The 23,970-nt window shown below is 39.4% G+C and overlaps 1 protein-coding gene across 3 annotated transcripts in view; it reads left to right on the plus strand.

Moving 5' to 3' along the window:
* The first annotated feature begins 389 nt into the window (after positions 1-389).
* LOC121411921 overlaps positions 390-23,970 on the plus strand; it is a 37,568-nt gene continuing 13,987 nt past the window's right edge. Inside the window, exons 1-2 of one of the 3 annotated variants that reach the window (XM_041604824.1) lie at positions 390-623; positions 1,102-1,643. In XM_041604824.1, coding sequence (XP_041460758.1) covers positions 1,214-1,643 — 430 coding nt within the window. In that variant the 5' untranslated portion in view covers positions 390-623; positions 1,102-1,213. The remainder of the gene's footprint in view (positions 624-1,101; positions 1,644-23,970) is intronic. The other 2 variants (XM_041604825.1, XM_041604822.1) reach the window with 2 other exon arrangements.

The following is a 23,970-nucleotide window of genomic DNA, read 5'->3' on the forward strand; positions in this document are numbered from 1 at the left end:
GATTTCACCCCCTTTTAATTCCCCCCTCCCCCATCTGAACGCCAATGTGGGGGGGGGGCGACGCAGGAGTCGGCCTTTTACGACGAGTGAAATTGAAAAAAAAATTGTGAATCGTCTTGTCTCCCCCGATTAAAGTACCCTAGATCCGCCAGAGATAGTAGTAGGAAAGTAAAGAAGGAAAATCCGCCCTTTCTCCACTTTCTAGTCTTAGTGATATGTTCATTGCCAAGGCCTGTAGGCACTTTTTTGTTTGCTTTTGGTCAGGCTTTCATGAGCAAATGGGGAAAGTCCCATGTAGAGCAAACATTGTGTTACTCGGTCGTAATAGAAGAAGAGAGTGAGAAAGAGAGAGAAAGAGAGATCACGCACGTACTTTAATTTTTCCAAACAAGGACAAAAAAGCGTACGCCCACGACACGTCCGGGAAACATGGACTTGAACGAGTTCATTGTCAAGAGATTTCGCCGGTCGAAACTTTGCTCATTCAGCTTTCCATGCACAATGAATCTGGATTGAAAATTAAAGAGACACAAAACATGGCGCCACTCAACCACTAATGATGTTTATTACGGACATTTCCCAGGCTGAAGGTGAGAGTAAGCTATGAATTGGACTGAGGTCAGGTAAGTTTGCCCATTGTCTTTTATTACAAACAAATGCGGTATTCCAATATTATGACGCAGGACATTTTTTGTTTGAATGACAGTCATTCTTTTTTATTTGGGATTCATTCCATTTTATTGCAGCTTACAGTATTATTTTAGAACAACTACTTATCTTTTTGATGAATAGATTGAATCATGATGCAGGTATAAGTGTGTAAACTCCACCCGTAATATGTGCCACTTTCCTGAAATATCTAGTTCTGGTTCATAGGAAAATTACCACGGCATAGACAGTTATAAAGTGATATGAGTATCGAATATACAAAAATGTTGATGATTGTATGGAATGACCCTTATATTGTTAACCTCATTTCGGACCACACAAGCAGCACTCTCTGAGAAATACCTTTAACAGCGGTGGTAGCAGTGGCGGTAGTGTGGGTAGTAAATGATACGCTTAATTTCTCATCTGATGTGTCTCATTTGCTTGCTACAGGAGACCAAAAACGGTTATACATTCGAAGGAACTGATACCCCAGCAGGAGTCCTAAGTGTCTAAGTGAGAATCACTTTTTTCTTATTTTTCAGACTGTTCTATCTGAATAGCAATGAATGCCTATGTGGGAATCAAAAGACAGCCCAGTAACCCTCACCAGTATTCCAGCATGACACCAAGGATCCCCACTGATAAGCCTAAGGTACCACCTCGGCCTGAAAGACCGTTCATTGCACCTCCCATACCCCAACCTAAAGTAATCCAAAGACCAGAGGACTTCCCGAGGGTACTTAGCCTGGAACCCACACCTCACACGCCGAACAGTGACCTAGCCGTATTCCTGGCAGAAACGAAACTGCCCCAGCACATCAGAATTACCGAATCGCTTGCGGTTTCTTACTCTAAGACAGTAATTAATAAAGGTGATGCTTTCCTTCTTCACTTCATCTATGATAACCCTACAGTTCATGCGTCTACATTAGATGGAACCAAACTACGCTTACCGATACATGCCGAACAGAATTATGAGATGCTCCCACTTGGTAAATATATCTTTCTTTTGATCTATGTATTTTGTATTTGCAGTTATTTAGACAATTAAACATGTCATTGGATAAAAAAAAAGGTTTCACAAATCCGTACAAGTTTGTATCCCAACAAAAAATATATAAATTATTATAAATTAGCATTAACATAAAAACATAACTTTAGAAATCGAAAAGTAAACACTGTAAATTACCATTAGAAAAGGATATAGATATAAATTTATGTAACAATTACAAAATATAAACGTGATATAAAAGCAAAATGATATAACAGAGATGAGATAAAATGACACGACAAAATAATTGATAAGGACAAGTCTGAGTTATGGTATGAGACAATTTATGACAATATTATTAGAAACTGATTGTGAGGCATTATTGTGGATATGAGAGGTTGTAAAACATTTTAAAATTGAAAAGATTAGGTTGGCCTTGATGAACAGGGCCCTGGGAACGATTTCTTTAGTGGGGGGGGGGGTGCTGATGTAAATTTGAAAAGCAAAAAAAAAAATATATATTTATAATTATATAAGCAAAGGCCCATGGCCTTGAGCAATTTTTTGAAAGTAGAGATAGATAATCTGTCTCTTGATTATACACTGTTAGAAAAAAAAGAAGATTTTACAGGTGAAAAACCCAGATTTCACAGAAGAGAAAAACCAAATGATATTGTAAATTGTTACAACAGGAAAGATTTTGTACATTTTATTTTAAAATTTTAGTGTTCTCGAAACTCTGCTGCAGGAATTTCTCTTTTTTTTAAATAAAATTTTTCTAACAGTGTGTATGTGTGTGTGAGGGTGGTGTATATATATATATATATAAAGGAAGAGGGTTCTTTGCACAACGTGTATTGCAGTGCATCATGTTCTATTTACAGACGTAAATAATTCAAACATTGATGCAAGACGTAGCTTCCAAGTATTTCTTTTATTGGGCTAGCTTTTGGCCAGAAGGGCCTTCATCAGGCCTATAATGCATTGAAACAAACAAAGTAGAACAAAACCATACAAATAAAATCGTAATACCAACAAAGTAAATAATGGGTAATCAAGGGTACAGAACAGAATGATTACAATAAGATAACAACAAATAACAACAGAGGGGTAAATGGCTTAAACGAGATGGTGGAATACAATAGAGACGATTGGGAAACTTTTCCAAATCGTCTCTATTGTATTCCATATCTTTCGATGTGTCGTTTGCGCTCGCCGCGTCACGTGACTTTCGCAAAAAGGTGAATTTCCATCGAAAATCGCCTCTGCTCGAAATTTGAGCGTGCACTAATTAATTGTAGTCCGATATACATAATTTCGTGCATTGAACTGATTCAATGATCTATTTGTGCATTTTTAATGTTTCATCATAAGCGTAACGGTTATGGATGATGATGGTGATGATAATACTGATGACAATGTAACCATGACGAAGAAGACCGTATGACGCTGATGATGACTTGAAGTTACATATTATGGAAACTTTAGTGTCTTTAAATTTTCTCTTTTCTCGTATTAAAATGATTTATTGGACCATCAGATTTTCAGATTAGAACAAGATCAGTCATTAGTGAAACTGAATAAATTTTTAAGCCAAAACAATTTCCTCCTTTAGAGCAATGAAGAAATAGGAAGTACTCTCATAAGAGTACTCTTTGAGTGACCTCAAGAACGCCAAAGGACTTCAGTCTGATCCAACACTTTTGATTTCGATAGAAACGTATTCGTTAAAGGAATGGTAGAATGGTAAATAAAATGGTAAAAGAATATATATTTATTCCAGAAATTGGCATTTAAAGGGGAATGCAATTGCAGTGGAAATTCCTTTTTAATGGAGGGGGGGGGGGGGGGTTCTGGCGTTCATGTACGCTGATGTTTATCTTTCCTTGCTTTGGAATTGACTCAAACATATTGAATATAATAAGCTACGTGTCATTCCTGACAGCTGCATATAAAGCTCCTTGCCCCTTTTTACCTTCTTTGAAAACGTCATTCGGCTCTGTATTTGTGATGTGTCTGTGTAATAGTGCGACGGAATTGAAATATTATTTGAAAAATAAAATTCAATTTTGTTCTTTATTATTATTTTTCTCCTTTTTGGGAGGGGGATGAGGGGTAGAGGGTATGTCGAATCTGTTTGGTCCACAAACATCTGTTCGTCATAAGAGAAAGACGACTTAGGAAAGCTATATAACACATGATTGTTCATACTGTGGTCTGCTTCTTTCGCGAGTATTTGTCAGAAGTTCGACTTGTGCAAGGTTACTTGTAAAAATAATTCTGATAATTGTATTATTCTACAAATTTGTAATTGTATAATGCGTATTGTAGAGAGAATGATTAACATTCTCGTGGTGTATTACAAAAGCTATGGCTTGGTGTATAGCATTTATTTCATTTTCGTAAAAAGACATACACAAAGTATTATGACAAGTACATTATATGCAAATATGTATACTGCATAAAGGTGTATAATGTTGCCTCACTATCGCTACACGTTTCCATATGTGAAGTACAGACCCGGAAGTTGAGCACTTCTATTCTTCTATAAGGTACTTGAGTTATGAGATGATATCTCGATCTTCTAACGCTCACCTCTCACATAATTAAGTGTGAAAATAAACAACTGAGATTATTTTGACGAAAGAGAAATGTGCGTATTAATTCATCTATAAGACCTACCGTGGGAAAATCAAATAGCTATGCTCTTTGAAATGCAATTCTAAGTATTGTGCTTGGCATCAATTAATGTTTTATTTCTCTCTTCATATTACAATGAAGATTAATTAATTTAGAAGTATGATTATAATGACATGTTTACATTTATTTCTATTTTACATATAGGCACCAGCCAATGTAGAGAGCTTCTCTACGGAATTTTCAATTCTTTTAGGTGATCCCCAGGAATTGGCTGGTGCTCAAATTTATATTTCTCTTGTAATGTTTCTATTTTATCTGTCATTGTATTATTGTCTTGCCTGGAAAAAAATAGATAAATAAATAAACAAATAATCATATCCTGACAAGCTTCATTAAAACTATGCTCACCTTCAGCCTACATATTTCATTTATTCATTGCAGATTTTATAGAATAAAAAGCTCATGACACCACCAACTAATTTATTCCCATAGGCCTATATGCTTGTATAATAAAGTACTTTAAAATGTATTGAAAAAATACGCTCTTTGGTTGTATGTGTATCAATTCATGTTAAATTAATTTATGATGATAATACTCTTTTGAAATAGTTTGATAATTTGATTTGAGGAAGTGTACAATGTATTTACCCTGAGTGCCTATCGTTTAAGTCTTACTTCATAAAACTTCCTCGTAATAAATAATTATCAAATGTCTACACTGGTCAGAATTTTGCATTATGGGTAAACAACCTGGCCAGATTGTCAGTTATGTAGGACTTGAGATGGCTTCTGGTTGGTATTGTGCTTTAAAGGACAGGATGTGTGTACGCGCATACATTCGTAATTCCGAAGCTTCGTTATTCCGAAGGTTGGGATATTCCGAAGGTTCGTTATTCCGAAAACGAAATGAGGTTCGTATTTCCGAAGGTTCGTTAGTCCGAAAACGAAATGGGGTTCGTAATTCCGAAGGTTCGTTAGTCCGAAAATGAAATGATTAACGAACCTTATTTTGTTTTCGGACTAACGAACCTTCGGAACAACGAACCTTATTTCTTTTTCGGAATAACGAACCTTCGGAACAACGAACCTTATTTCGTTTTCGGATTAACGAACCTTCGGAACATCAAACCTTATTTCTTTTTCGGATTATCGAACCTTCGGAATAACGAATCTTCGGAATAACGCCACAAATGTTCGGATTAACGAACCCTTTTACGTTTTTGGATTAACGAACATTGAGGTATAGGCAACATATGTGTTTCGGAATTACGAACCTTCGGAATTACGAAGATCTTCTGTCCCAGTCCACCAACTTTCGACAAAAACCTCTTAGCTCTCCAATGTGATTTTAATTGCATTTCCAAAGGAATCGGTACGTAGTAGAGAGTTTCCCTGTAGTAAATTCGAAAACTAAATCAATGGAGACTGCCCTGTCCTGTGATTGTTACCAAATTGAAACCTGACTATATTATAAAGACAGAAGGGTTTTAATGAGCAGGCGGTCTACATGGGAAGGTTCCTTTTATACACGATTCAATGGGGAATTCTATTCAGGGGGACCGCTTTTGTGGCCTTTTTACAGACAGATGGTCCTTCTGTGTGGGTCGTCACTAAAGCAGGTTTGAATAGACTATTTTAAACGTAGCTCAAGTGTGCCCCTGAGATTTTTTTCTCATAGTTAACCTTGTTAACAGTGGGAAATGAAGAAAAGGAAGATTTTTTTTGTTAAGTCTGCCAAAATAGAAATTTCTAGTTCATTACGGTAAGTCTGTATTACCCCTATTATTTATTGGAACAAAATGGCGTTACTTAAATAAGAGGTCGTTTTCCCATCGATATATAAGTAGAGAGAGACCCTTGTGCTGCCGCACACACATCCTTGACACTACATGAAAAGTACCCCTTGACACAATTAACAAGATTGGGGCCCGATTGGGGCCATACCGACGCGTATAATACCGTGTTTACACTTGATCGGCTTTTGGTTCAGAACCAAAAGCCGATGCAGAATCGGTTTTTTTGTTTATCTTGCACTGCGTTTACACGCTGTTACAGCTCGCGGTTCAGAACCGCGAGCCGATGCAAAAACCTGAAATGATACGCACACCATTTACTCCACTGAGATCCACTAGTGGAGAGATCAGTGATTAACTCTATGGGGTGTTGCAAGAAACTTGCGATCAATTGTAAGACAATTTTTGGTCCCTAAATCAATCATATGTCTTGCAGTTAATTGCAAATTAGTGATTGATTGCTAATTTGCTCCTTGAAACAAGAAGTTTAATCTGATTTTCTACAGCTAACTAGGAGTAAAGTTCGAATAGGGCATTGGAATGCCAGATCTATGAATAACAAGACCACTAGTATATGTGATCTTATAATTGATAATGACTTTGATGTGTTCATCGTCACCGAATCGTGGCTTTAGAGCGATCACCGGGACAATCATACTCTTGCCGACATTAGGGCGACACTTCATGATTACGATATCGTGCACAAACCTCGTACGACCAGTACTGGTGGAGGCATCTGCATCATCCACCGTTCAACGATCAAAGTGAGTCTTCAAGACTTCAGCAACTTTCAGTCATTCGAGTTGATGGACTTCACTACTCGTATAATGGTGCATCGGTGTTTCATATCTTTGCCATCTACAGACCACCTCCATCATCAAAGAACAAACTAAGTTTTTCTTTGTTCTTGAAGGAATTTTCGTCACTTATGGAATCTGTAGCAATAGTTGACAACATTCCACTTTTGGTTGGTGACTTCAACATACATGTAGATGACCGCAACGATAAAGATGCTTCAACTTTCCTCAGTACATTGGATGAAGCTGGTTTCCAACAGCATGTCATGTCTTCCACACATAGAGCGGGGCATACGCTAGATCTGCTGATAACCAGAAGGGTCGACGAGGTGGTCCCTAGCTGCGATTGATTCCATCAGGGGTCTTCCTTCTGATCATGACTGTATATGGTGCACTATTAACTTGGAACGCCCGCCCGCCACCAAGAAGCTTGTCACTTGCAGGAAGCTTCGTGATATCAATATGGACTTATTCAAGTCAGATATTCTGGCATCTTCTCTTACATCTTCGCTCTCATCGTGTTCTTCTAAAGCAGTTCAACAGTACAATTGTGTCCTGAAGGAACTGTTAGATAAGCACGCACCAACGCAATCATCAGTTGTGTCCTTAAAACCACGGGCCCCTCGGTACAACGACTCCATTCGACAGGCTATGCTAGTTTTGGTAACGATATCAAAATGAGTTCGTACAGAATCCAATGAAATGACCACCAAAGTGTCTGTTTGTATAAATAAAACGCATGTGCCAAAGGATTCAGGAAGAAATTGTGTAATTGCTGAGAAATCAGCAAATAAGCACAAGATTCGGGTAGAGCGTCGGGCCCGACGCCCTAAGCAATAATTATACATTGTCCCACGTGCGCTTATCTGTGTTAGGGATCATCGGTGTGAACATTTTTCAGCGTAGATTTCAAGATTCACAAAGTTCAGTTAATGTAACTGTACCAGATCTACATCCTCGATGATATTCTGACAATTAAGCCTTGCTTAACAGACTTTCTCATGAAATCAGTGTTTACTGCAACTACTGGAATTTCTCTTTAAACGCCGTGCAGAGAGAAAGATGATGAAATCAGGCCTAGAGATCCACAGGCAGATATACCAACAACTCTGCAAGACCTACAATGACGCTCTTACAGAGTCAAAATCACGGTTTCTGTCAGCTGAAGTTGTAGAGTGTGACACAAAACAACTTTTCAAGTTCGTCCAAAAGCTGTCTTGCCCCGATAGAGCTTCTGTGCTTCCTGATCGAGATTCAGATGAGTCACTAGCAAATGACTTTGGTGAGTTCTTCGAGAGGAAAATTCATAAAATTATTGATGGATTTGACCCAGCTCCATGTCAATTAGGGGAAATTCCTGGATGTGATAGTGCGTTTTCCTCGTTTGAACCAGTTTAACCTGAGTATATGCCAGGTTGAAACACAGAATCATCTGTGCCAGACTTAAAATTTGCCAGCTGAGATTCTCTTCCAATTGTCAGCAGTGGATCTCGAGAATTCTGCTAGTTCTACATCAAGGTAGACGTCATGTTCTGTTCCGCGTTCAAGGTCAGCTCAGTGTTCCCCCCTGAAAATCTCAAGAGATCCTATCTAGATCTGTTCGGCAAACTAAACTTCCTGCTGTACATCCAAAGTTCGAGTTGCGTTCTTGAAAAGAAGAATCTGAATTAAAACTAGTTCCCATAATGCTCGGTTGTCCAGCGAAAACAGCGCTCGTGAAAGTAATGAACGATCTCTTACTGGCTGTTGACAAGGGTAATGAGGCGATATTGGTTCTACTAGATTACAGTGCTGCCTTTGATACCATTGACCATGGAAATTTGATCTCCATCCTTGAATTTAAATATGGTATCACGGGTGTTGCTCAACAGTGGCTGGTTTCCTACTTAGAAAATCGGAGACAGAGGGTCAAAGTTAACAATGCTGTCTCAAAGACTTTTCCTCTCTCCCAGGGTATCCCTCAGGGCTCCGTCATTGGTCCTTTGGCATTTGCACTGTACACCGGTCCTTTGTCGCAGGTCATTAGCACACATGAAGGAATCAAGCACATCATGTACGCAGATGACACTCAGTTGTATGCTGTCATCAGACCTGACGAACATGATGCTGGCCTCCACAAATTGCAGCAGTGTATAGCAGATGTTAAGGACTGGTCACTAAAGAACAATCTGCAATTTAATGACTCTAAAACTGAGGTTCTACATGTCTTCTCCAGGTTCAGAGGCGCTCGGGATCTCCCTGTACTGCAGATTGGAGATGGAACGTCAGTCGGATGTAATAAGGTCTCCCGTGATCTTGGTGTAATGCTTGATAAGAATCTCACCATGGCTGATCACATCCGATCTAAGTCTCGAGCAGCAGCTTTTGGAATTTCTAGGATAGGGAAAATAAGAAAGTATTTGACCCCAAGTGCAACTGAACGATTAGTTCATGCATTCGTGTCATCAAATTTGGACTACTGCAATAGCTTATTTTGCGGCTTACCAGACTCTCTTATCCAACCTCTCCAACATATCCAGAACACGGCTGCTCGGCTTGTAACTCGTTCCAGAAAGCACGACAACATCACCCCTATCCTCCGTTCTCTTCACTGGCTTCCTGTCTCTGCACGTATCATCTTCAAAATCTTGATTCTAACTTACAAAACCCAACATGGTCAAGCCCCTTATATTACCGACCTTCTCTCACCCAGGATCCCGACAACCTCCATTCGACTCCGATCTTCTACACATCTTCATCTGCAACTGGCCCAAGGACCCAGAGCTCGGACAAGGTATGGGAACCGAGCATTTAGTGTTGTTGCTCCAAAGCTTTGGAATGACCTTCCCATAGAATTAAGGGATGCCCCGTCATTCGAATCATTCAAAGCTTTTCTCAAAACTTACCTCTACAATTCTTCCCTTAAGTTTTAAGTTAATCTTGTCAAAATCAAACGATTATTCCTTGATTTCTTGTTTGTTTATGCTTAGCTATTGCCTGTTTTATTGTTCGAACATAATGCATATGTCATGGTATTTCTGATAATTCATTTTGTTTAAACTGATTGTATTCGAACTATTTAATTAATAAACGTCATAGTTTTTACTATTTTCATTATTTGTTCATGTACTTCCCAACTTGAGTAGGCAGTTTTCTTAGCTAATTTGTAATTTGTTATATGAAAATACTTAACACTGTACATTTCCTTTCTTGTATGTTAACTGTCCAATGTTATTGATGGCTTATGCCGAAAGGGTGGGTGCTGTCGCGTTAGGGGGTGTTGACACTAACGCGAAGATTCGTCCAAAGCCCCCCCCCCCGGTTTGGCCGAAAGGGTATGTTGGGAGCGTTAGGGCACGTCAGTGTCGACAACGCCCCAAATGGCACGACCGGGGGGGGGGGGGCTTTTCCCGAACCTTCGCGTTCAGTACACTCAGCGGCTAATTGTGAAGGCGTACGGCCTAGTACAGTACGGCCGGACGGCTAGCCAGGGCGGCAGGGCGATGGCACGATCCGCTCATCGCTGCAGAAGCATATCGGAACAGTGGCGACAGAAATGATCCGAGTTTAAAGAAAGCTTAACTTACCTAGAATGAAAATGATTCGTTGAAATGTCTTAAGAATATTTTCAAACAAGTACTTGCATCACTCTTTCTTGAAAAATGCATGATTCTGCGGAAAAGGAACTCATTTTCGTCGTATCACCGTTACGACATTATCGTCACCAGAGACAATGTAGCGCGGCGTGCGTTCGGGCATTGCGCAATACCAGGGGATATATACTTAGGCCCGTATTCTGAACTCAGGACCCTGGTTTAAAGTTGTGGTTTAACTATGGAAAGCCAATTGGGGCACTAATCCATAAGAGTGCACATCGAATTTATTAACTCATATGACACCCAAATTGTCTGGGAATGGTAAATGAAGTATTTCGAAGTATTTTCCTTCATTATGAAAGCAAAAGAAAATTAAATAGTATACATAAGAAAGATACAATATAAAAATAATTTTTGAAATTTTGGCTCCCCATAATTTTAGCACAGAGTTAGACCGTGGTCTAAGTTAAACCTGACTTCAGAATACGGGCCTTAGAGAAGAAAAGACCACGACATGGATGCAATGCACGAATAGCTCAATTGGTTGAGAGCGGCGCCTCGATACCTGTGGTTGCAGATTCGAATCCTCTCACTTCGAACGATGATTTTGTTTTTATTTTTATTTATTAATATAATTCATTATTATTATTGTCATTATTTTATATTCTGTTGATGATGAAGATTATGATGATGATAATCATCTGTGATATTTTATTATTATAATGATCATTATTATCATCGTTCTTATCTTTATTTTATTATTATTATTATTGTTATTATCACTATCATTATTATCACTATTATTAATATTTATTATTATTATTATCATTATTATTCTTATCATTATTGTTATTATTATTATCATCATCATTAAGTATTATTTTTATCATTATTATTATAATTATCATTATTTTTTTATTAATATTATGATCCATAGTACTAGTAACATGTTAGTATTTGGATTAATTATCATAATTATTGTAATTAAAATAATTCCTTCGTTTTTTTCTTCTTCTTCTTCTTCCTCTTCTTATTATTATCATTATTATTATCACTATTATTATTATTATTATTATTATCATCACTAAGCATTATGTATCATTATTCACGGCTAACAAAACAACAAGAACAAGTGAATTGCGATTTGTCGTGGCTTTAATGAAAATAGAGATGAATGTGCATCTTTACCAATTCTGCTTTTTGTGTACAGTGTATGAATATCATCACATATACATATACCGATAATGTCTGTAACCAACCGATACCCTTGTTTAATAAGCTCCTCGGAGAGGGGTTAAACCCCCGGCTAGAAGGCCCCCCTCGTAAGTTCTTCAATGTTTAAAATTCATGGCTGTTTTCCCACTGGTTCCCTGCTAGCCGGACCGGAATCCCAGCACAGCTATTAATTATGAGCTATCGGTGGATTACAGATGACATAAATATAGCATATAGAGATATATGAATGCCCATGACTATAGACCAGCCTGCCGCCTTTAAGATCAGGTCAGGCTAAGATTAAACTTTAAGCATGACACAATTATTTCAGTTTAACAGCGTTCTCAAACATTTGTATGTACAAATAGGTCCCCCTCACCTAGGTAACGAGTGGGGACCTGCAACTTACATAATAACATAACATAATTGATTAAAATCCACATGCCTGCCCTGGCATGGAAAGGAAAAAAGGAGGTACTTTAATAATGCGCCTCTTACTGAAATCATGCCCCCAGAACTTCAACTGCTTGTTTTTCAACAACACACAAGGCGTCAACACTCCTCCCAAAAACGAGTAAGGGCGAAAACCCGCCTGCCCACTGGCCAAAATAGGACAGGAGGATAAAATTCCCTTACGGCCCACTTATGCACGACGATCGTTGTTAGGATTGGTGTGCGACCAGGTCAAACACCCTCGAATTTGGATTCGTGTTACGCTCTTCTATCAGCCTAGGCTCTGCCTAGATTCTGAAATTAACCATGAAAAGTATACCATCACCCTCCAACTACTTCATACACCATTCATTATAGAGTATCATATAGATTCAACAAATACAACTTCCCTGGAAAATATAAATGCAAAAGTACTTGTACCCCCCCCCCCCCCTAATCACACTTTGCCAAGATCAACTACTGCTGGTATTCAAGCCAACTATAGGTATCCAATTTTCATCCCACTGAAAATATTGCGCCCCTTAAAGGAACTTTAATAAAGGAAATTGAATTCAGAAAGAAATTTGTTTCACCAAACGAAATTCACTAATATGGCCATACTCTGGCAAAGGGAAGCAAGGTACGAAAGTATCACTCGTTGTAAATGACCAATGCGTGTTCGTCATTAACATATACATCAATGCAATTAAACTAAATAATATTTTCTTCAATATCTTTCCCCAAAACGATCATTTCTTCACAATTTCTGCCTGAACGGGCAGCACACAACAGATATTTAAAAACCATAACTCAAATCTGACTGATGCGTGAGCTGCTTCCTATACCAAAGGTGGGCAGTATTAATAATAAATACACCATGACAAAATTACCATACAAATTCACATAAGTATACCAACATACTACGCCTAAAGACCTGAACATTCGGCTGAACTTGAAGAAGCCTAAAAATTGGGACAATACTTCCGTCTAATTCCTAAGGAGTCCGATGCAGACCCGAGAAATAACTTTATCTGAAATGCAGCCTATGCAATCTTATCAAACATTTCTTCATATATAATGCTCATGGTAGAGGAAAATAAAACATACATAGAAATTATGAATTCATAAACATTTCTTCTCAAATGACCTGAGAAAATTATAATTTCAATCCCCAGATTTTTTCTATAACCATCCATAACTTGGATTTTTATGACAACTCACATGAACGTTTGAGGCATAACCTGCTTCATAGTAATTTCGAATTGACTTCTTCCTTGCAAACAAAAACTAAATAAACAAAATAACATTAAGAATGCACAAGGACAATAAATACACAACCATATCCATAATATGCAAGAATCCCCCCACGATATATATGTCAACATCCCCCTTAATTATAACTAGAGGATGGTAATGGGGAGGAGGTGGGAATTTTGTAAGCACGCTTTACACATGCACCGTCATCTCTCTTCATTGAAAGCCAAAACGAAAATGAAGCATTCCCCGCACTTTTATCCGCGCATAGCTCAACCGCGGCAAATGTCTGGCATTGTGCCCAAATTCTTTGGCGCGGGCGCCAAAAAGCGCTGCCCCGCCCTTTACGGGTCGGGTCACGAGCCCTTTCTCGGGCAACCACGCCCCCTTTCAAAATCAAAACAAACTAAAATGTGTATTTTGCTAGCCCGCTAATAAATCATTTTAAATCGTCAAGCCGTCTTTAAAATCCATTATTCACGGCTAACAAAACAACAAGAACAAGTGAATTGCGATTTGTCGTGGCTTTAATGAAAATAGAGATGAATGTGCATCTTTACCAATTCTGCTTTTTGTGTACAGTGTATGAATATCATCACATATACATATACCGATAATGTCTGTAACCAACCGATACCCTTGTTTAATAAGCTCCTCGGAGAGGGGTTAAACCCCCGGCTAGAAGGCCCCCCTCGTAAGTTCTTCAATGTTTAAAATTCATGGCTGTTTTCCCACTGGTTCCCTGCTAGCCGGACCGGAATCCCAGCACAGCTATTAATTATGAGCTATCGGTGGATTACAGATGACATAAATATAGCATATAGAGATATATGAATGCCCATGACTATAGACCAGCCTGCCCGCCTTTAAGATCAGGTCAGGCTAAGATTAAACTTTAAGCATGACACAATTATTTCAGTTTAACAGCGTTCTCAAACATTTGTATGTACAAATAGGTCCCCTCACCTAGGTAACGAGTGGGGACCTGCAACTTACATAATAACATAACATAATTGATTAAAATCCACATGCCTGCCCTGGCATGACCAGAAATACCCAATTATTCTTGGAAAATACGTGTTTCAGGTGGCCTAATTGCCAAATTACCGCCAAACGAGAATATATAATTTATTTATATATGATCGACCGCCAACAAACACGTCAAAATTTTACTCGTATCTACCAAGATATTCAATAAATCTTAGCAACCATTACAGGATCATTCTACTAGTATTCACCAACGTTATCATCCTTAGTGCTTTTACCAGGGGGGGGGGGGGGGTTACCAGGGAACATTGCTCATTCCTCCATTACAATGTATATCTAGGTTATCCATAACTGACCCCAACATGATTTAATGCATGCATACATTGAACGTAAATGCATGAGCAGCTAAATAACAACAAATGATACATTATGAAAGCATAGACACACTGGTGAAACCGGCTCCAGACCAGCCAAAACCCTTATTCATACTATCGGATCGGACGGTCTGGAGTCGGTCACGCCGGAGCGACTAAGGTAAAATGTATAAATACATACTCAACGAAGATATGAAAGACCAACTTTTAACTCACTGATAAATCTGTCCAACCCTTCATCGGCCAGATGTAGGCCATCAGTTCTGTACAGCGAAATGTCATTATGGGATATTGATGGATGCGGTATGGCTTTACCATGAAATCTTGCAGCTAAAGCCTTGGCGTACCTATTGGCCGCCCTTCTCTTTAAGTCCAATTTACCTTGATCTCCTGTACAGCCAGCGGGGTACCAAACCCTCTCCAAAATGTCCGACCACACTATTTGAAATTTGTCCTTATTGGCGTCAAAAAGTCTATACGTCAAACTAGCCAGCTTCTTCTTGGACAGTGCCTCAATGTCATTCGTTCCTACATGCAATACTACTACTGAAGGCTTTGGTTCACTCCGACCCATCTTATCTAACCAATCGCTTACCCCTTCAATTCGTAGCCCCCTTTTCCCCAACCAGCGGACCGACGTTCCAAGTCCAAGGTCAGCCTCGCCGGTGTTCTTCGCCCTGCGATGTGCCCAAAACACTATCGAGTCCCCTATGATCCACACCACAGGTCCTGTAATAGAAAACAAGAAAAGAGGGCTGGGCAGAATTTTGAAGTATGAAAATTTCCCCCTGAAAGGTCTGCTACCCTTCACCACCCCTTCATCACGGGGTTTTCCCCTCCAAGATACAATGTATGTAATCACATTTTTGACCCCTCCCCTTAATCCTGAAAGCATTGATATTAAACACGTCATTATACCGTTGTAACATTCTCTCTAAAAAGCAGAATGCTCGTAATTGTGTGATATCATTAAACCCGCACTTACTCATTCAATATTAAGCCCAGAGTTATTTTGATGATACATGTATATTGATATCAACATGTACAGGGGGGGGGGGGGGGGGGGGGGCCGTTATGATCAATCTGATGTTCCAAACACCTTCCAATCAATATAGTACTATCCCTTTCTTCCTTTTGTATAATGTAATAATGTATAATGTATAAACACATTCCAACCAATATATAATAATGTATAATGTATAATGTCTGAGCACATTCCAATCAATTTATAATAATGTATAATGTATAATGTAAAATGTATAAGGTATAATGTATAATGTAAAATGTATAAGGTATAATGTATAATGTATAACGTATAAACACATTCCCATCAATATAGTACCATCTCTTTCTCCATTTTGTATAAAGAATGTAATAAAGTATAATGTATAATGTATAATATATGATGCATAATGTATAATGTATAATGTATACTGTAACAAGGGCTCCTTTGTAAACAAGCCTCTTGGCACTGAACATACCACCCTGCTTCTGAATAGGGCTGAATAAAATAAAACAATACCATGTAAGCAGATATATTGAGAATTATACACCCAAATATCCAACAACCCATCGGCCACGGCTTTGATTAAAGCACATGTCCTCGTGTAAAGTAAACGCGTTGTGACATTATTGGAAGATAACTTACACCTGATTTTGGTCAAAATGTCAAATAACCTAAAATCATCATTTCACATATATTTTCGTTCTTTTTTTTTTTTTTTTTTTATTTTTTTTTACTTAACCATGTCGAGTCTTATATATCTCCGATGTGCACTCGAAACCCAACGCCCCATGCGTTGGATTTCTTCATCCGAGCAACCGGCCATGGCAGCGGTCGTAGCCGCCCCAATACGAAAGGAATGCGATGAAAACATTGCCGCCGGCATATCCCCGTATGTCAAACATCGTTTTATCATGTTTCCAAATTCACGCCTAGTTAGCGGGAGAGCACCATATGAACAAAAGAAGGCTCCACCATTCTTTGGGCGGATTTCTAAATAACGAATAACCGCCATCACAGGGCAGCTAACTGTCCCCAACTCTGGTATCGAAATGGTGCACCCATTTCCCCGCTGGTCAGTCTTTGACTTCCTTAGGAATAATTCCACCCTGCGATGCGGTGCATCGCCAGTGACCCTAACATCTGTGTGCTGCAGAATAGACTCACATCTATGCCTGGACTCTACTGTCAACTCACTAACTCTCAACAAACCATAAAATGCCACTGAAAAAGCAGCAGAGTACATCAAAACATCGTAATGACTACCACAAACATGCCTCAAGTAGGCGAGCATTCTATTTAACACAGACAATGTGATTGGATGCCTAGCATCTCTTCTCAAAGTACTTCGCCTACACCCTTCAATTAACCTTGTAATCACAAAACTCTTGGTCACATCCTTTAGCCCAGATGAACTCATATAAAATGCCAACCCAGATATGTATGTTTGCATAGTAGACCCTGCATATCCCATAAAGGATAAATAAGAAATGAACTGCGCCACCCATTCTACATTAGGGGGTAGCTGGGGGTCGTATCCGTACACTTTACAAAATTTCACGTATGCCCCCAAGGCAATAGAGTAAGTTGTGTGTGTTCGAGCTGCCCTAGAAGCCATCAGCAGTCGACTTCTCTCGATAGCCAGCTCTTCCAAAGACGGACTGGAACCTCCACGCCCTCCCGGGCGGCCCCCGGTGCTAACGCATGGAACCTCGGCATCTGAAATCGAGATAGTGCATCAGCTATACCATTATCACATCCATGTACATGCCTAGCCCTCAACACTATATTATTGCTTAAACATATAATCACCACCTTCCTCACCAAAACCATAATATCAGGGCATAGCGCCGACTGCTTGTTAAGTACTGCCACCACGGCCTGATTATCACAATTAAACAATATATTCTTGTCCTTTAGCTCCATGCCCCAAATCTCCAAGCCTACCCAAATAGGGAATAGCTCTAAAAAAGCTATAGACCTCCTACCGGCCTGGAAATCAGCAGGCCACCTGGATTGAGCCCACCTGCCTCCAAAGAAAATTCCAAAACCAATGCCAGCCGCCGCATCAGTGAAAAACTGAATTTCCTCGCTTCCAAACCAGCCTGGAGCCCGGAAGAAAACTTGACCATTAAAATGTGCCAAGAACTCCAACCAAACCCGCAAGTCAGCCTTAGCCCCTCTCGTCAACCTAACCATGTGAAAAGGACGCTTAACGCTCTTAGTTAAGTCAATGAGCCGTCTCATGAATGCTCGCCCTGGAGCAATTGCCTTACATACAAAGTTTAGACTACCTACAATCGACTGAATGTCTCTTAGGGAAATTTTTTGTTTCTGTACCGCCCAATTTAATTTCCCTACTAATTTCTCAATTTTGTCCTCCGGTACCCGAACCTGCTGAGAAACGCTATCTATTACCAGCCCAAGATATGACAACTGTGTGGTCGGGCCTTCCGTTTTTTCTCGCGCTATGGGCACCCCAAATCGTTCGCAAATTGCTTCAAAACAATGCATTGCCCGCCTGCAATCCTCCGAGGCAGGGCCGCCTGCAAAAAAGAAATCATCCAAATAATGGACAATATTTTGCGACTTCGCAACTTTTCTCGCGCAAAACTCTAAAAAAGTACTAAAACATTCAAAAGTGGAACAAGAAACTGCGCAGCCCATCGGCAAACAACGATCAAAATAGTAACGACCATCTATATACATCCCAAGCAACTCAAAATCTTTTGGGTGAACAGGCAAGAGCCTGAAAGCTGACTTAATGTCAGTCTTTCCCATAAGGGCACCCCGCCCCAATTGCGTCACAATATCTACCGCCGAATCAAAGGACGAATATGTTACTGTACACTGCCCCTCCGGTATGCCATCATTAACTGAATTTCCCCTGGGTGCCGATAAATGTTGAATCATACGGAACTCCCCTGGGGCCTTTTTGGGCACCAACCCCACTGGTGAACACCTCATATTCTCGAAGGGAGGAACAACAAAAGGCCCAACTATCCTACCTAAGTCTATTTCATCCCTCAATTTCTTTTTCAACGTATCCATGTGTTCGAATGCTGATTTCAGGTTTTTAACAACCAATGGGACCCTGTCCCCTTCAAAATGTAATGAAAAACCAAACTTAAAACCATTATACAAGCACTGAGCATGCTCCTGATTAGGATAAGTAGCTAACATGGGCACCAAACGTGCTAACTTAATAGGGGTCGGAGCAATAGACGACACCGCACTAGCCGTAGACCTATTTACTGCCAGCGGGACTGGAACCGGCCCGCCCTTGGCTACACTGCTTAGCCCCATGACCTGTCGCCTGGCAGCGGGAACACTTGTGCTCATAGATGCAAGCTTTGCCTCGCATGCACTTGCCTCTATTAAAGGCAAAGCACACGCCTCGGCTGGGTGTGCCATTGGCTCCGGGTCCCTTTCCTCCGAAGGGAAAAGATTTTCTCGCGCCGTACTCCCCTCTGTAGAACTGATGGCGAGGGGCATGGGGTAAATTGTGGCGCTGCCGCGGACCATTAGAGGCCACCAGCATCAACCACAACTCGGCGTCGACGCTCGCCCAGGATCGCCCGGGTAAACGCGCCTGCTTGCTCCTAAACTGAGTGTCATAGTCACGCCAGCCATAACCTGCAAACGCACGGGCTGCATGCCTTATCAAATCCATATATTTCATGAGCTCCCTGCTCCTTTCAATGTGCTTCTCAGCGTAAATTGAGGCAAATACTAGAAACACCGAAGTCCACTGCTCTACCGACATGATTTTCTTAGCCTTTGATTGAGGTTGAAGTTGCAAACCAAGACCAGATCCCGATTGACACAAACTCAAAGTGGTGTCACCTACACTCAAGGCCCCAAACTCATCACGTGCATTATTATGCTTAAGGAGCACTCCCAAATCTATATATTCACTTGCCCAAATTTTTTCCTTCAGTGAGATAGCCACTTCCACACCTAGTGGGTCGCATGCGCTAATAAATGGTTCCGGTGCCCCCAACACGGCCGAAAGCCTAGGCGCCTGGGGCTCAGATCTCTCAACACCGACCTCCACTAGATCTAGGCCTAGATCTTCGGCTACCCCTGCCGACCGCGCCGGCACTGAAACTGCTGGCTGAGCCTGCCCCGAGCTACCGGTATCCGACTCCTGAGCTACTATCTCATGCCAAGCAATAGATCTGCCCACGGGCGCCTGGCCTTCCCGCCCCACTAGATCTAGATCTAGCTCTGCCATTTTATCACCAACTTTAGACCTAGGCCTACCACTTTTTTCATCAACATCGACAACTTGAGACTGAGAGGGATTTAACTCACCGCTCCTTCCTGGCCCGTTGTTGCCGCCTCCCAGCCCCAGATCCACACTTGCGGGGGTTGACGTCGCCCGTGGACCTCTCGGCCGACCCGGCCTCCTCTTCGGTGTGTCATCTCCCTTCCTCGCACCTGCGGTCGTTATTTTCTTGGCCTTAACCTTTGGCATGATCAACTCGCGAAACTAGAGTTAGACTCGAAGCTCCGTCACTCAGCCCAAGTCCAATGAATCCTGGATGCAATCACCTCCAAAGTTCAATCAAGCGAACCGCCAAGAAAAAATTCAATCCTGAAGTTGCAAACTGAATCTTCTAGGTCCACAAATCGGCACAGCTAACTTAGTCTTAGTTCTACGGCAACAATTCCTGAGGCTGAAGTCTGAAGACAGTAAAAAACTGAAATCAGCGTCTGTATAATCCAATAAAAGTATGAATCCTTTGTGTAGATATCGGTATAGGTAGCTAGACAAATGTCGAAATATCTGCCACCTAGGCCTAGTTGCCAGTGCCGAAAGAAAATTTTCAAAAAATTTTGTAAGCACGCTTTACACATGCACCGTCATCTCTCTTCATTGAAAGCCAAAACGAAAATGAAGCATTCCCCGCACTTTTATCCGCGCATAGCTCAACCGCGGCAAATGTCTGGCATTGTGCCCAAATTCTTTGGCGCGGGCGCCAAAAAGCGCTGCCCCCGCCTTTACGGGTCGGGTCACGAGCCCTTTCTCGGGCAACCACGCCCCCTTTCAAAATCAAAACAAACTAAAATGTGTATTTTGCTAGCCCGCTAATAAATCATTTTAAATCGTCAAGCCGTCTTTAAAATCCATTATTATTATACTTATCATAATTATTATTTTTATTATTATGATCCATAGGAGAAGGAGCATGCTATTATTTAGATTATTATTATTATTGTAATTAAAATAATTTTTATTTTCTTCTTCTTCTTCTCCTTCTTCCTCCTCCTCCTCTTCTTCTTCCTCGAACTTCTTCATCTTTTTCTTCTTCTTTTTCTTCTTCTTCTCCTCTTCTTCTTCCTCTTATTATTATTTTTATTCTTCCGCTTCTACTTTTTCCTCTTCCTCTCCTTCATATTATTATCATTATTAGTATAATTTTTTTTATCATTATTATTGTTATTATCATTATCATTATTATCATTATTATAATTATCATTATCATTATTATCATTAAGTATTATTTTCATCATTTTTATTATAATTATAATTATTATTTTTATTATTTTTTTAATTATAATTATGATCCATAGGAGTAGTAGCATGCCACTATTTGGATTAATTATTATTATTATTGTAATTAAAATAATCCCTTCGGTTTTTCTTCTTCTTTTTCTTCTTCCTCTGCATCCCTCTTCCTCGCCTTCCTATTATTATAATTACTATCATTATAATTATTACTAAATTTGTATTTTTATAATTATCGTTGTCTGTGATATTTTTTTGTTATTGTTGTTCTTCATCATTATCGTATACTCCTTCTTTTTCTTCTACATCATTTTCTTCTCCTATTACTACTACTACTTCTACTTCTTCTTCCCTCTTCGTCTCCTTCATATTATAATTATTTTTTTACTATCATTATTAATCATTGTTGGTGATATTATTTTTCTTGTTATTGTTGTTCTTCTTCATCATCATTATCTTCTCCTTCTCCTCCTCCTTCTTCTGCTTCTTTTTCTTCTTATTGTTATTGTAATTATTATTATAATTATTATTAATATTACCATTATTATTATTATTATCATTATCATTGTAATTATTATTATTATTATTGTTAGTATTATTATTATTAAAAACAAAATAAAACGCACCCTTTCGGCACTTCCGGGGGGGGGGGGTTTGGACGAATGGATGCGTTCCAGTGAACGCGACGTGGCGTAACGCTCCAAGCGCACCCTTTCGGCCAAGCCGGGGGGCTTTGGACGAATCTTCGCGTTAATGTCAACACTCAACACACCCTAACGCGACATCACCCACCCTTTCGGCATAAGCCGTTATTGATGTATGCTACATAATTGTTTTGTAAAGCGCTTAGAAACATCACGCTATATAAATACAATGTATTATTATTATTATTATTATCTATCAGTTGTAAATTTGCAACAGAATATTTGAAATTGATCGCAAATATTTTCTTGCAACACCCCCTATGACGCACAACGCTGATTCCGTGCGCTTACAATATTACGTCACAATGGTAAAGTAAATGAAATGCGTACCAATCGCCGATGCAGAATCGGCTTCCTGTTTACACGTACTAAAAAGCCGATTCTGCATCGGCTTGCGGTTCAGAACCTACTACTTTGGTGGTGCAAATTGCCGGTTCTGAACCGAGAGCCGAAGTTAATCGCGTTTACACGCTATGAAAAAGCCGATTAAGTGTAAAACAACACGCAAGAGAAAAAAAAGTGAAACTTTGTGCGAGCTGGGCTGTCCTTTTGGAGTACTTTCTCTTTTTTCTCTATCCAGTTTCTTAATATACATTAAACAAATATATCAGGCTTTGAGAAAGTATAGTGAAATTATTTATCCGAGGTTGGACTGGCAAGTACTATTGGGAAACATAGTAGTTTTGCCAGTCCAACCGAGGATTAATAATTCCCACTATGCTTTCGAAGGAAATACCTGATATTATTGTTTTATATCCTACTTTAGAATTTAGAACCAAAATCTTTGCACTAAGCTTGCAGAGTCTGGCTACTTGCGTTGAATTACCCCTTTTCCCCAAGCGGAAAGCTGATTGGTGCCTGCGCCCACGCATCCCTGGACTTGCCCGGGAGAGAGAGAGAGCTAGATGACCGGTGCACCCGAGAGTCTATTAAACTACATATCCATTTTTTTTTAAATAATGACGTCAGAATATTGGTATAGCGAAAATATATCGAGGTCTGACGTCACGCAACATCATTGTTAAAATGTATTTGGTCACATGATGCTATTTGAACCAATCACTATACAGGATTTAATCTATGGAGTATATAATATCATACATCTATAGGCTATGTATCGATGTTTCCCCTTTCCTGCTCTGCCATTATTATCATAATCATCAGGTCTTTTATTCATTCAATCGATATCGTTCAATTCAATTGTTTTATTTTCCACTTTCAATATCAGTTTCATATTCACAATTATGATTCAATTGACATAGTAACATCTAATCACATCTGAAGTGTGAACCTACATTTAAAATCAACTCAAATGTTTGCCATTGTTTTAGTCTCCATTTCAATCCAATTGATATTTGAATTTTTAATTGTCTAATATTCATCACTTTTTAATATTGTATTTCCTTTTTCGTTCTATTTTATTATATTTAATGAATTTTTATGTACACTTGCTCTTTGAAATTTATTTATTATCTTTGTACATTGTAAATTGTAATTGTTTGCTTTTATCCGTGACTTGAGAACGTTTTATTGTAAACATGTTAATTTCAGCCTTCTGGCTTTGTAACATGTATCGTTTTTTATACGACATAAACCATGATTGAATTGAATTGAATAGAATGTTACAAATATTAAATCATTCTTTTATGTTGCATGCTAGAATTTGTGCCAACAAAGTTTTCCCTTCTTTATTTTCTCCCAAAACTTAATAAACTTATTTTCACTGAAACCATATTATTGTCGATTTCTAGATACAGTACCCTCCTACGTACATTAATAGCTGAATATAGACACGTATGACAAAAAAACTGTCAATAAAATTTGGCTGATGTCCTAATCATTTGTTGACACTGAAGTGCTGAATTATGAAAACAAGTCTATTTGCACAGAGTTATTTGGTAAGAAAGATTTCCACATGATCGCATTTGTAGGTTGTTTAATTTCATGCTTAATCATCCCAAACAACCGTAGGTGTACAGTGTTATACAATTTTCAAACTCTTACTTAAAACAAATCTGCTTATAAATTATAATTGGCAC

This window comes from Lytechinus variegatus, chromosome 3, assembly GCF_018143015.1.
Source record: "Lytechinus variegatus isolate NC3 chromosome 3, Lvar_3.0, whole genome shotgun sequence".
Lineage (NCBI taxonomy): Eukaryota > Metazoa > Echinodermata > Echinoidea > Temnopleuroida > Toxopneustidae > Lytechinus > Lytechinus variegatus.